General features: G+C 45.3%; 1 protein-coding gene across 1 annotated transcript in view; it reads right to left on the bottom strand.

Annotated features, from left to right (window-relative positions):
- Positions 1-861: 861 nt before the first annotated feature.
- Positions 862-11,323, bottom strand: part of SLC6A18 (solute carrier family 6 member 18) — a 1,027,837-nt gene continuing 1,017,375 nt past the window's right edge. Inside the window, exon 12 of the mRNA XM_073676926.1 lies at positions 862-1,056. Within this exon, the coding sequence (XP_073533027.1) occupies positions 862-1,056 (195 nt within the window). The remainder of the gene's footprint in view (positions 1,057-11,323) is intronic.

The raw sequence follows: 11,323 nt of genomic DNA, 5'->3' as shown, positions 1-11,323 counted from the left end.
TGACACCATGAACTGAAGTGGAGCATTTCAGAGAAAAACATACATTGCTAACATCTTGCTGCCAGGCTCTGATTTATGCTCCCCATAGTTAAGGCAGCATGAATCGAGTGACAGATCACAGACCGCTTCTGCTGGTGATTCTGCTGCTTCATTTGACCTCATGTCAACAGAACACCTCTTCCTCTTCCAGTCTGCTCTTTTGACATCATGTTCATTGACAGCCAGCTCCCACAGCTAGGCAGCGGGGAATCGGTTGTCAATCAGCATGACATTGGAAGTGACGCCCCATCAACAGATCAGAGCGGCCTATAAGAAAAAAGTAAAATAGTCCCACATAACTCCTTTTAAGGTCACAAGCAGTTAAAGGGAATCTATCACCACTTTGGAGTTATCAGATCTCTACTATGGCCATACAGGGTATAGAAAAGTAACCCTATACATACCTGTATGGCCCACAGTAAAGGTTTGATTGCAGAGAAAAGCTCTTTAATCAATTCTCCTTTGGACAGGCTTAGCGTGCGGGGGAAGCCAAGCAATCCCGCCTATGTGCTTATTATTCCCCCAAATCCCAGGCTATATGCTTAATTATCATATCCCCCCCCCCCCTTGTAAAAAATAGAATTGACTGACTTTTCTCTGCAATTAGACCTCTGCTATGGGCCATACAGGTATGTATAGATTTACTTTTCTATACCCTGTATGGCCATAGTAGAGGTCTGATAACTACAAAGTGGTGACAGATTCCCTTCAAGTAAAGCCTTCCCCCCCTACTGTGCCCATGTTCTACATACAATATACTATTACAAAGCAAGAGTATGCAATTATTTTATTTTAGTTAAAATAAACATTATAGTATTTATCCTATATGTCATTTATTGCTTTACATTTTTTACATTTCTCATCTCCTGCTGGATAGCCTTCTTTCTTAAACCTTTTTTGAAGAAAGTGGAAAAGTGCAGTGGATGGTATAAATAAGCATGGTATGGCCACCAACAAAACACAAATAGCCACAACCCAGTCAGGATAATCTTCTGTCTTCTTCACAGGAAATTTCTCCTGTAGATGAGAACAAAGCAAACTATGATACAAAGCACATTATTTATTTAACATTGCTCTAATGGTATTAGCTTGATGGGAAATCCTTAAAACAAGTTTTCTAGTGAAAACTGCTTCAGGAAAGCGTTTTTGAAGTATTTTGTAAGGCTATGTGCACATAGTGTCTTTGGGATTTCCAAGGCAAAAATGCTTCAGGAAAACCCTGGCTGTATTTTCAGCTGCTGTTGCGGCAGCTCTACCGCTGGCGTCTTAGCTATATGCTTAAAAGTATATTAAGCACGTGCCTTCATTTGGAAGAATGAATATGCTACTTCTTTTAATCGCTGCAAGGTTTCTGCACCCACAAACATTTCAATAAAGTCTGCAGTAGAGCAGGGAGCATTGGTCTCTATACCTTACCACTCTTCCCTCTGTAAGCCATAGGTCACTTTAGGCACCTACAGCATCTCAGAATCCCAATGCAGGTGCTTTAATGACATCATTGTGTCGCTCAGCACATACTTTGATTTTGAGTGTGGCAGCGGTTTATGCAATATCTGGAATTAGGTGAGTATATACCGTAGTATTTTTTTGTGAATCAGTAATTGTAAGGGAATATGGGAGCAGTTTACTGTGTGGTGGGGTCTCATTATATTGTGTGGGGGTTATCATACTATGTGTTTTGTGCTGTGTGGGCCATCATACTGTGTGGGGGTTATCATGATGTGTGGGGGGGACTGTGGGAGCCAGCATACTGTTTTTGTTGGCCATCACTGAAGAGGAACTGTGGGGGCATCATACGTTGTGGGGAAGCTATATGGGTCATCATACTCTGTGGGAGAGCTGTAGGGGCTATCATACTGTATTGGGAGCTGTGGGGTCTATGATACTAATATTTTGTGAGGACCTTATACTGTGTGGGGAATCAGGGGACATCATACTGTGTGAGAATCATTATACTATGTGGGGGCAATCATACTCTATGGTAGATTGTGGGGAGAATCATATTATGTTATAACATCATCCTGGGGAGCTGTGTAATCCATCATATGTGTGTGTGTGTGGGTGTGTGTGTGTGGGGGGCAATGGTGTCCATGATACTTTGTACTTTGTGAGGGGCTTATCATACTATGTGTGAGTGGCTTTGGTGGGGATATCATACTGTGTGTGTACCATCATACTGTGTGGGGGCTGCATTTTCAAGGTCACAGGTTTCCTTTAAATGTTAAGCGAGCATGTAATAATGGGGAAGGATCTAGCCTTCCTTTGGCACTGATGTAGTTAAAAAAAAGGAATGTTCCCGGAGTTAGACCTCTCTGAACTGTTGTTAGGCCGAGCTAAGGGGGGAACTTAGTGCCCTGATCAAGCTTCGAGTATTTATACAGTTTGCTCCTGACATAATTCTTTGTGGGCCGCAGTACTTATAACCAGCCACAAGATGCCACTGTCCCGGGTGCAGATGCCAGGTTGAGTCTATCAGCAGTGTTACAGATAGCGATGGGGTTAATGGTGTGTGATGACAGCCCACAAAGGGTGGGCAGATTAGGAATCTCTGCTTAGCTTCCAGCAGCAGGAAGTGATGATTATTAGGGGTTAGGACAGTGAACCATATGGGCAGCCTGAGTATATAGTGACTGCTAGGGTAGACAGGAGCTCCATACCCTCAGATAGTGGGATCATCAGTGTAAAGATCTTCCTGCGCAAGAGTCCTGTTGGCCGGCCGGAGAAGCTCAACGGAGGTATTGAGAACCCGGGACACTTTTAGTCTGCAGGTAGCAGAGGAAACTAAATGGGACTCCAGGCTAAGACGTGGGGGAGATATTGGATTGGGAACACTGCTGGTATTGCAGAAGAGTCTCTTGGGCTAGAGGTTAGAGTCATAGAGATGCTTCAGCTAAAGAGGGAACCAGGACTGAAGATGTTGCCAGTGCCTGTGAGGGAGATAATAACCTGTTGGGCCTTATCCATTATATCTGCCTGTAAATATTGTACATATTCCTCTTCCCCAAGTAAAGTCCAAGTTATGGTTAAGAACCTCGTGTCATCTGAATTTATTGCTGCCCTGGTCCCAGAAGAGAAGTGCCTGGAGACAGCCGCGATCGGATGGTTTGAAGTAAGTGGAGAGTCCCACATACACAGCCACACATCAGAGGGAGAACATGAATTGTCTGTAGGGTGCCAGAGTGAGAGGGGGCTACAGCCCGCCCACGACTACCTCGCCAGGGCTCCTTACATTTGGCGTAGTCGGCAGGATGCGAGCTCCTCGGATGAAGAAAACGGGGAAGAGCTGACGCAGAACACTGAAGAGAAAGTGTTGGAAAGCATGCGGCCCAAGATGGCGGCCCGAAGCATGGATTCCAAGATGGTGACAGTGGCGGTAAAGTACAGGGGAAGAACCGCCTATCGTGGGAGTGGACGGCGCCGGAGAGCGCGGACAGGTGTCCAGCCCCTACGAGTCCCGGCCCAAAGGAGGATGGGCTCAACAGTGAAGATGCGTCCCAGGATGGGACGTCCAGCGAAGAAAAGGGTGCGGCACAAAGCGAAGTCCTGCCCAGTGAGTACCTGCACGACCAGAGAAGGGGAGCGGCTGAAGGCGGGGCTGCCGAGAGTGATGTGTGATGCAACGGTCGCGTCAGAAGACCGGCCCAGAAGGAAGAGGAGTTGGACGCGCAGGATGCTCGTCATTGGTAAGCGACCAGTGCCATTTTCTGTCCAGCGCACAAGGGGAAGGAGGTGCTGTAGCGGATGCTCCAGGAAAATGGCAGCCGGAGGGTCCGACGACATGACAAAAATGAGCGGTGAGGAGGAGATCTTGAAGCTTATCACCCCAGGGGCCGCAGCCGGAAGCCACTCACCTGTGGGCCCGGCCCACGAGTCCTCGTCCTTACCACCAGTGGCCGTCCAGTGGTCCACTAGGCCTGAACCGGAGGTGGGTCTGCTTGTTCATGAGCTGCGCGTGTGGTGCTGGAGCCGGATGCCGGAAGATGCTTCCTCCTTGGCGGAGGGTGAAGAACATCCTGGTGGGGCCAAAGCGGCAGCTACCGCATGGCCCGATGAAGGTGAGCGGCCTATACCCTGGTGGCTGGTTCCGCTCGCGGCGCCCGCAGTAATAACTCCCGGGGTGGTGGCGGAGGCCGCTAGGCCTGAAGAGGTTGTCACTGAGGCGAGGCCTCCAAGGAGAAAGCCAACACAAATAAATTGGAGGCAGATGGTGCTGGAGGCCCTAAACACCCCCTCGGTGAAGCTCTACTCTGAGCTTGGTAGCCTGAGGCTGACTACACACAACCCCCCAATGACGCCACGGGAGCAGCGGCGGTGGACCAATACTTTCTTAAGAGGCTGGCTGGAAGGGTCCAACGCGGCGCGGAGGGAGTAGGTGGAGGCTTCCCAGACCCGGGGGCGGGTCATAGAATTCCACATCCGAGAGGGGTACGGGTTCCTGGAAGAAGAGTGTACCGGGCACGAGGTGTTTGTTACTCGCGAGGTGATTAAGCGAGACTATCTGCCCGATCGTCTCCATAATTTGTGTGTGGGAGACATAGTGCACTTCGTGAAGTGCGAGTGTTTCAGAGGGTGGTACATGGCTGCGCTCACCCGACCTTATGAATGGAAGGATGTCCTTGAGAAGGATGAAGAGGTCTTCCGGCGGAGGGCCAGAAGAGAGGCTCTGCAGCGCTGGGCTAGGGAAGCCCCCAAAGGATTCCTACCCCCTCCTAAGGCCGGTGTCCTGCAAGAAGCGGAGCCCAGGAAACGGCAGTGGGGAGAGATTGAGAGTGAAGAGGAGGAAGGCTTCACAAGCTGAAGGGGAGCTGACTCCCCCAGTGAGGCGCATGTTAAAGAATCGTCGCTAAAACACCCAGGAGGGCCTGAGGGAGCTGGTCCAGGAGCTGTCGGGGAAGTACAAGCTGGTGCCAGCAATGTGGTCCATAATTTTAGGGTCACCAGCTATGGCCTCACCCAGGTTGGCTGCGGCAGTGCCACGTCCTCGGATGAGGATTATGGGCCCATCAGGTACCCTGACCAGCCTTGGAAGTGGAAGAAGCCACCTTCATCCGCAACATGGGCTGCCTTCATGAAGGAGCGGAGGGAGGCCCGGAAGAAGTGAGCTGGTCTGTTGAGAGGTCCATAGACCTTTTCATTTCTTCTTGCAGGAGGATCCACCAGCGGTGGTTCTGTTTCTGGGACTGTTTGCCAATGGGGGCAGAGTGCCCCATGTTGATCTGGAGTTGGAGAAAAGAATTGGAGTACTGTTTCCCCTACCTCCCAGGCCAAAGAAGGCCTTAAGCAGCACTAAGTTGTGTGCCCAAGTGAGCTGCTCTTTTTGCTTCTAGTTTTATTTTTATTTTTGTTGCACTTGTTGCGCCTTTTTCTGCTGGAATTTGTAACACTGAGGCACACTGTGAGGATGACTGTCCTCTAAACCTAAGAGACTTGCGGCCTAGCGGGAAGAACCGGTGACCCCCACTAGGGCCAAGAAGAAAGAGACTAATGGGGTGTTCCCTGTGACCGTGTGCCTCAGAATGCAGCCCTTGAAGGAGATTGAGGACTATTGGGGTGTTGACCTGTCTTAAAAAAAAAAATATGGACATGGATACTGTGTTTCCAGGGTCCTTACCAAGAAGGACCGGTACTTATGAGAAGTTTTGAAAGTTGACAATGAATTGTCCTGAATTGCTGTTCCGGGGCCCTTAACTGAGAAGGTCCGGTCTTCCACCCAAGAAGAGGACTTCAGGACCAGTCTTGTACTAAAATGTTTTAAGTAATGTGATATGATGTTAATCTGTATTGGTAGCCTAGTGTGGTCGGGAACGACCAACATTAAAGTGTGTGGGAATGTAATAATGGGGAAGGACCTAGCCTCCCTTTGGCACTGATGTAGTAAAAAAAAAAGAAAAAGGAATGTTCCCGGAGTTAGACCTCTCTGAACTGTTGTTAGGCCGAGCTAAGGGGGGAACTTAGTGCCCTGATCAAGCTTCGAGTGTTTATACAGTTTGTTCCTGACATAATTCTTTGTGGGCCGCAGTACTTGTAACCAGCCACAAGATGCCACTGTCCTGGGTGCAGATGCCAAGTTGAGTCTATCAGCAGTGTTACAGATAGCGATGGGGTTAATGGTGTGTGATGACAGCCCACAGAGGGTTGGCAGATTAGGAATCTCTGCTTAGCTTCCAGCAGCAGGAAGTAATGATTATTAGGGGTTAGGACAGTGAACCATATGGGCAGCCTGAGTATATGGTGGCTGCTAGGGTAGACGGGAGCTCCATACCCTCAGATAGTGGGATCATCAGTGTAAAGATCTCCCTGCGCAAGAGTCCTGTTGGCCGGCCGGAGAAGCTCAACGGAGGTATTGAGAACCCGGGGCACTTCTAGTCTGCAGGTAGCAGAGAAAGATAAATGGGACTCCAGCCTAAGACGTGGGGGAGATATTGGATTGGGAACACTGCTGGTATTGCAGAAGAGTCTCTTGGGCTAGAGATTAGAGTCACAGAGATGCTTCACCTAAAGAGGGAACCAGGGCTGAAGATGTTGCCAGCGCCTGTGAGGGAGATAATTACCTGTCGGGCCTTATCCATTATATCTGCCTGTAAATATTGTACATATTCCTCTTCCCCAAGTAAAGTCCAAGTTATGGTTAAGAACCTCGTGTCCTCTGAATTTATTACTGCCCTGGTCCCAGAAGAGAAGTGCCTGGAGACAGCCACGATCGGATGGTTTGAAGTAAGTGGAGAGTCTCACATACACAGCCACACATCAGAGGGAGGACACGAATTGTCTGTAGGGTGCCAGAGCGAGAGGGGGCTACAGCCCGCCCACGACTACCTCACCGGGGCTCCTTACAAGCACTTGAGAGACATTAATACATTATAGGGGCAATCACCAAATGAACTAGCAAAATAACACTCATTCATCGGGTGATTGGATTGTTTATACTGGAACTCAAATCATTGTTCTTGGCTGCATATCACTCTGTGTAAGAAGGCAGAATAATCTAATAGTGATCATTCTAATCCCACCATTCTTCATTAGCCAATATAAAGAGCTGGGTAAATATGAAATAAAAACCAAATATAATCGATTGGTGCTTGTTTAATGGTCTGACACTCTACTGAAATGCACCCTAAATGTTTTTGTAGGATGGTACACTATGTTAGAATTTGGACCCTTTTAATTTTTGACCAGGGCCACATTTTGTTCAAAACTGGTTGTGGGAATTAGATTGGGAGGGAGGGCATCGAGAAGGGAGGGTAATGTGTATACTCTTTGTAAACATCATTTTTACTAATGAAGCTTATTTAAAAAAAATCATATTTTAACAGTTGGATTATTGCTTCAATCCCTAGACCTCCTATTGTTTTACTGAATTGGATGCAGATCACCATAAAGACCCTACAACGGTTTAAGCTCAGAGAGGTCTAAGTATTTAAGCCACATTATAGGTGCTGATTAATTTCCTAATAATTTCACAAACTTTATAGTGGCTACACCTGAATCACACAGCTAACATATAAAGTCATAAATAGACTGTCACCATTTTTTTGCTCCTGCTGATGAAAAAGTGTTTTATCATTAGAAGACTATAAAATCTGCAGCAATGTAGTCTCCATATTAATGAGCTCTGTACAACCCCCACTACTGATTGACAGCTTTCTGTGTACACTGTGCATAGGAAAAAGTCTGTCAATCAGTGGTGTGGGTGAAGTTATAAAGAGCTTAGCATTCAAAAGAACTCGTAGATCTGCAGCAGCTAAAAGTGATGTTATCAAAACCACAGCATGCAGCCCTGCGACATATCACTGGAATCAAAATTTTTTCACATAGATTATGGTTAGTGGCCATTTTATGGTTAAATAAATGAATTCTGCATTTATTTGTACCAACCTGCTTGTATTATATATCCTATTGTTCCTCATCATCCGTGGGATAAATACTTTATGGAACAGGTGTTCCCATTATTATTCCTCCTGCATGAGACCTCACTTTAACGTGCTATGCATGTTTTTTTAAAGTATTAAATAAAATTTGTTGTTTTTTATTCTATTCTTGTGGTTTATGGTTATTCCATGGTCTGTTGCTCTTCTGTATACATTGTTTGGGATTACTCCACCTTGCCATGACTCTCTTTATTGTTGTAGAGGAACTCTATTGGTTTTGTGGTTCCCAGCCACGTTTACATACAATGTACAGTTAGCATATTTGTTTAATAATTTCTAGTGTTGAGCGAGTATGTTCTATTAACCCTTTCGTCGAGTATGCTCGGGCCGAGCTTCGAGTATTTGTAGCTGCTCGGTGATATGGTTGAATCGCTCCTGTGTGCATGATTTGCAACTGTTTGGCAGTTTTATTATATGTGAGGAATGTCTATTTCTTACACATTCCTCACATGTAATAAAGCTGTCAAACAGTTGCAAATCATGTACACGGGAGCGATTCAAACATATCACCGAGCAGCTGTAAATACTCGGAGCTCGGCCCGAGCATACTCGGCGAAAGGGTTAATAGAACATACTCGCTCAACACTAATAATTTCACATAATTTAGAGCGTAATGTAGGATCAATGTTAGATCCCTCTAGTGCTGACTGCAGAATTTTATCATTTAAAGGGAATCAATCACCTAGATGTTTCTTTAATAAAAAGACAGACACTGACACATGATTTTTCTCTTTTATTTCCAGATTGTAGTTAATTTTTTTTATATCTACTTTCTAAACATGGTAACAGGTCCAAGTGAAAAATGTGCAATAACGAATATCACCTTATCAAGAAGCTCTCTTGTTGAACGTCATTCTAGGAGCAGCATCATGTAAAAAAGTTCATGATCAACCACTATCAGATACTCTGTATGCAGCAACCACATGTATGGTTTGGTTTATTGTGTACCTAGCAAAATATTATCAAAATAAACTTGCCCTTCATGACTGGGAAATTTTCAGTTTTTTGGGCTTTCATTTTTTACTTCCCTTCTTTCAAGAGCCATTTTCTTCATTCAAAAGCCAACTTTTTAATTTATTCGTAGCCTCATAAGGGCTCATTTTGTGTGGGATGAGTTTAAGTTTTGAGTGACAATATTCACTTGTTAAAATAATGCTTATTATTGTATATATTGCAACAACTGCTTTACTACTTCTATTAATTTACTACTGTTTAATAGTGCATGAGATTCTCTCTATAGCAATAGTATTATATTGCCAATAACACATTGTTAAAAAAAATGGGAAATGGGAAGTTCTTGTTTGCTCAGTGTGTGTAACCGGAGCACATTCTTTTACTTTCACTTTGCAAGCTGACAGGCTGCTAAGATCCTAAGCTATAAGAAATAATTGTTGTAAGCTGTATTATCTTTGTTCCTGAATAAAGATATATTCACTGTTGAATGGCTGGACAGTACAGAGATTAATCTGCTGCCAATAGGTTTTGGGCCCAGAGACACACAGACCCAGAAGCCAAAGTACCCAGAGAACAGCTCAGAGGAGAGAGCATAATAGTATACTAGGAAGCAAAGATGGTCGCCAGCAGCAACTCTGAAGTTTACGGTGCCAAATCTGACCAACAGGAACTGCCAATTCTGGAAATTCAAGGTAAAGATGAGAGAAGGTAAGTGGAAATACACACATGAGTCTAAACCTAACCCACTACTAGAAGACAGAGTAGAGAAGGATCAAAAAGCACAAAGCACTATCTCCCGCAATATAGACGATGATCAGATTGTGCATGTATGTAAATGTGAAACTGCAAAAGAAATGTGTCAACAGCCGCAGAAAGTGCATGTAGGAAGAAATCTCAGCAATAAGCTCTTTTTAATGATAAAGCTTTATCAGTCTAAACTAAATAAGTGCCAAGATATGCAGGATTACATAAGAAATGCTGTAAAAATTGTGGAGCGCCTGTAGGTGAATGGGGATTTCCAATGGGGATATAGGGGATAAAGGACTTCCATGTTGCTACGCTACTACTAAGTGGTCTACGAGAAAGCTAGGACACACTTGTAACTGCACTAGATGCACGCCCAGATTATGAGTAAAGATTGTAGATTAGTATAAGAGAAAGACAGAAATCTTAAAAACCCAAGATTACCAAAAAATAAGTAATTTGAAGGAATGTCTGCAAGAAATCAGGGCACCTAAAGGCTGACTGCAGAGTCTGGAAAGCTATAACGAATCAGCTAGAAAGCGAAAAAAAGTGTATAAACTGCTAAACATGAGCAGCACAAAAATTGTATCCATGTATGGCAGAGGTGTCTTTCACATAGAGACACAGAAGCAATAAGAAAATTAGTTCATAAACAAATTGCTGATGGTGTTACAGTTGATCAGTGTAATCAGACAAGGAAATGTGCTAGCTGTCTTAAAGGTAAAATGTCAAGAAATACTTTCCTAAGAATAGTACTACAAAATCAGATCAGCTACTGGACTTAATTCACACAGATGTTTGTGGTCCAATGAGTACTCAATCGATGATCATTCAAGATATAGGATTGTCTATCTGCTTCACAGAAAAGATTAAGTTCCAGAGTAGTGTTGAGCCACCCCAGTAGTGTTCGAGTTCGGTTCGGTTCGTCGAACACCCTAGTGTTCGCCGAACTGTTCGTCGAACTGTTCGTTGAACACCTTCGAACACCGTTAAAACCAATGGCAGGCAAACAAAAACACATAGAAACACATAGAAAACACCTTCAAAGGTGTCCAAAAGCTGACAAACTGCTCAGAAGACACAACTAACACATGGAAAAGTGACAACTACATATAGTCATGCGAAAAGAAAAGAGGTGGAGGAGTATAAGGAGGGGGAGACACAGATATAGGCATGTCATGCCCTTCTAAAATCCAAAAAGTGAGAAGCCGACACGGCCAGTCCGCTCCTGCCCGTGCCACCTCCGTGTCGCCGGGTTTGTGCCAGAGCCGCGGTGAACCCTGATGGCCAGCCCCCCTCTCCCAATACTGGTGCCTGTCCGCTGGTGGGTCGAGCGAGCCCCCCTGTGGTGGAGGCAGCTCTAAGCTTTTTAATATAAATTGTCTCTCTAATTTGAATGAATACACTTTAAATCCATTTACAAGGATCTATTGGAGGGCAAGTCTCATGCCAGCAGCCGCGTAATTCCAGCTCCAGTAGCGTCCACTAAAGCTGCAGCAGTTAAAAAGCTTTTATAAGGATCGAGCTCGGCTGTCCACCGCAAGGCATCCTACCGCCAGTCCCAGCCCCTATGCCTTGGGGTGCCTCCTGATGCTCTTCACTGAGTATCCCGTGGTCCCGAAGCATTTCCTTTGAAAAAATTAAGTGTCCAAACTACA

The sequence above is a fragment of the Phyllobates terribilis genome, unplaced genomic scaffold (genome assembly GCF_046119375.1).
Source record: "Phyllobates terribilis strain yellow unplaced genomic scaffold, ASM4611937v1 Scaffold_4__5_contigs__length_816908805, whole genome shotgun sequence".
NCBI classification, from domain to species: Eukaryota; Metazoa; Chordata; class Amphibia; order Anura; family Dendrobatidae; genus Phyllobates; species Phyllobates terribilis.
This window is presented reverse-complemented; position numbering and strand designations above follow the sequence as displayed.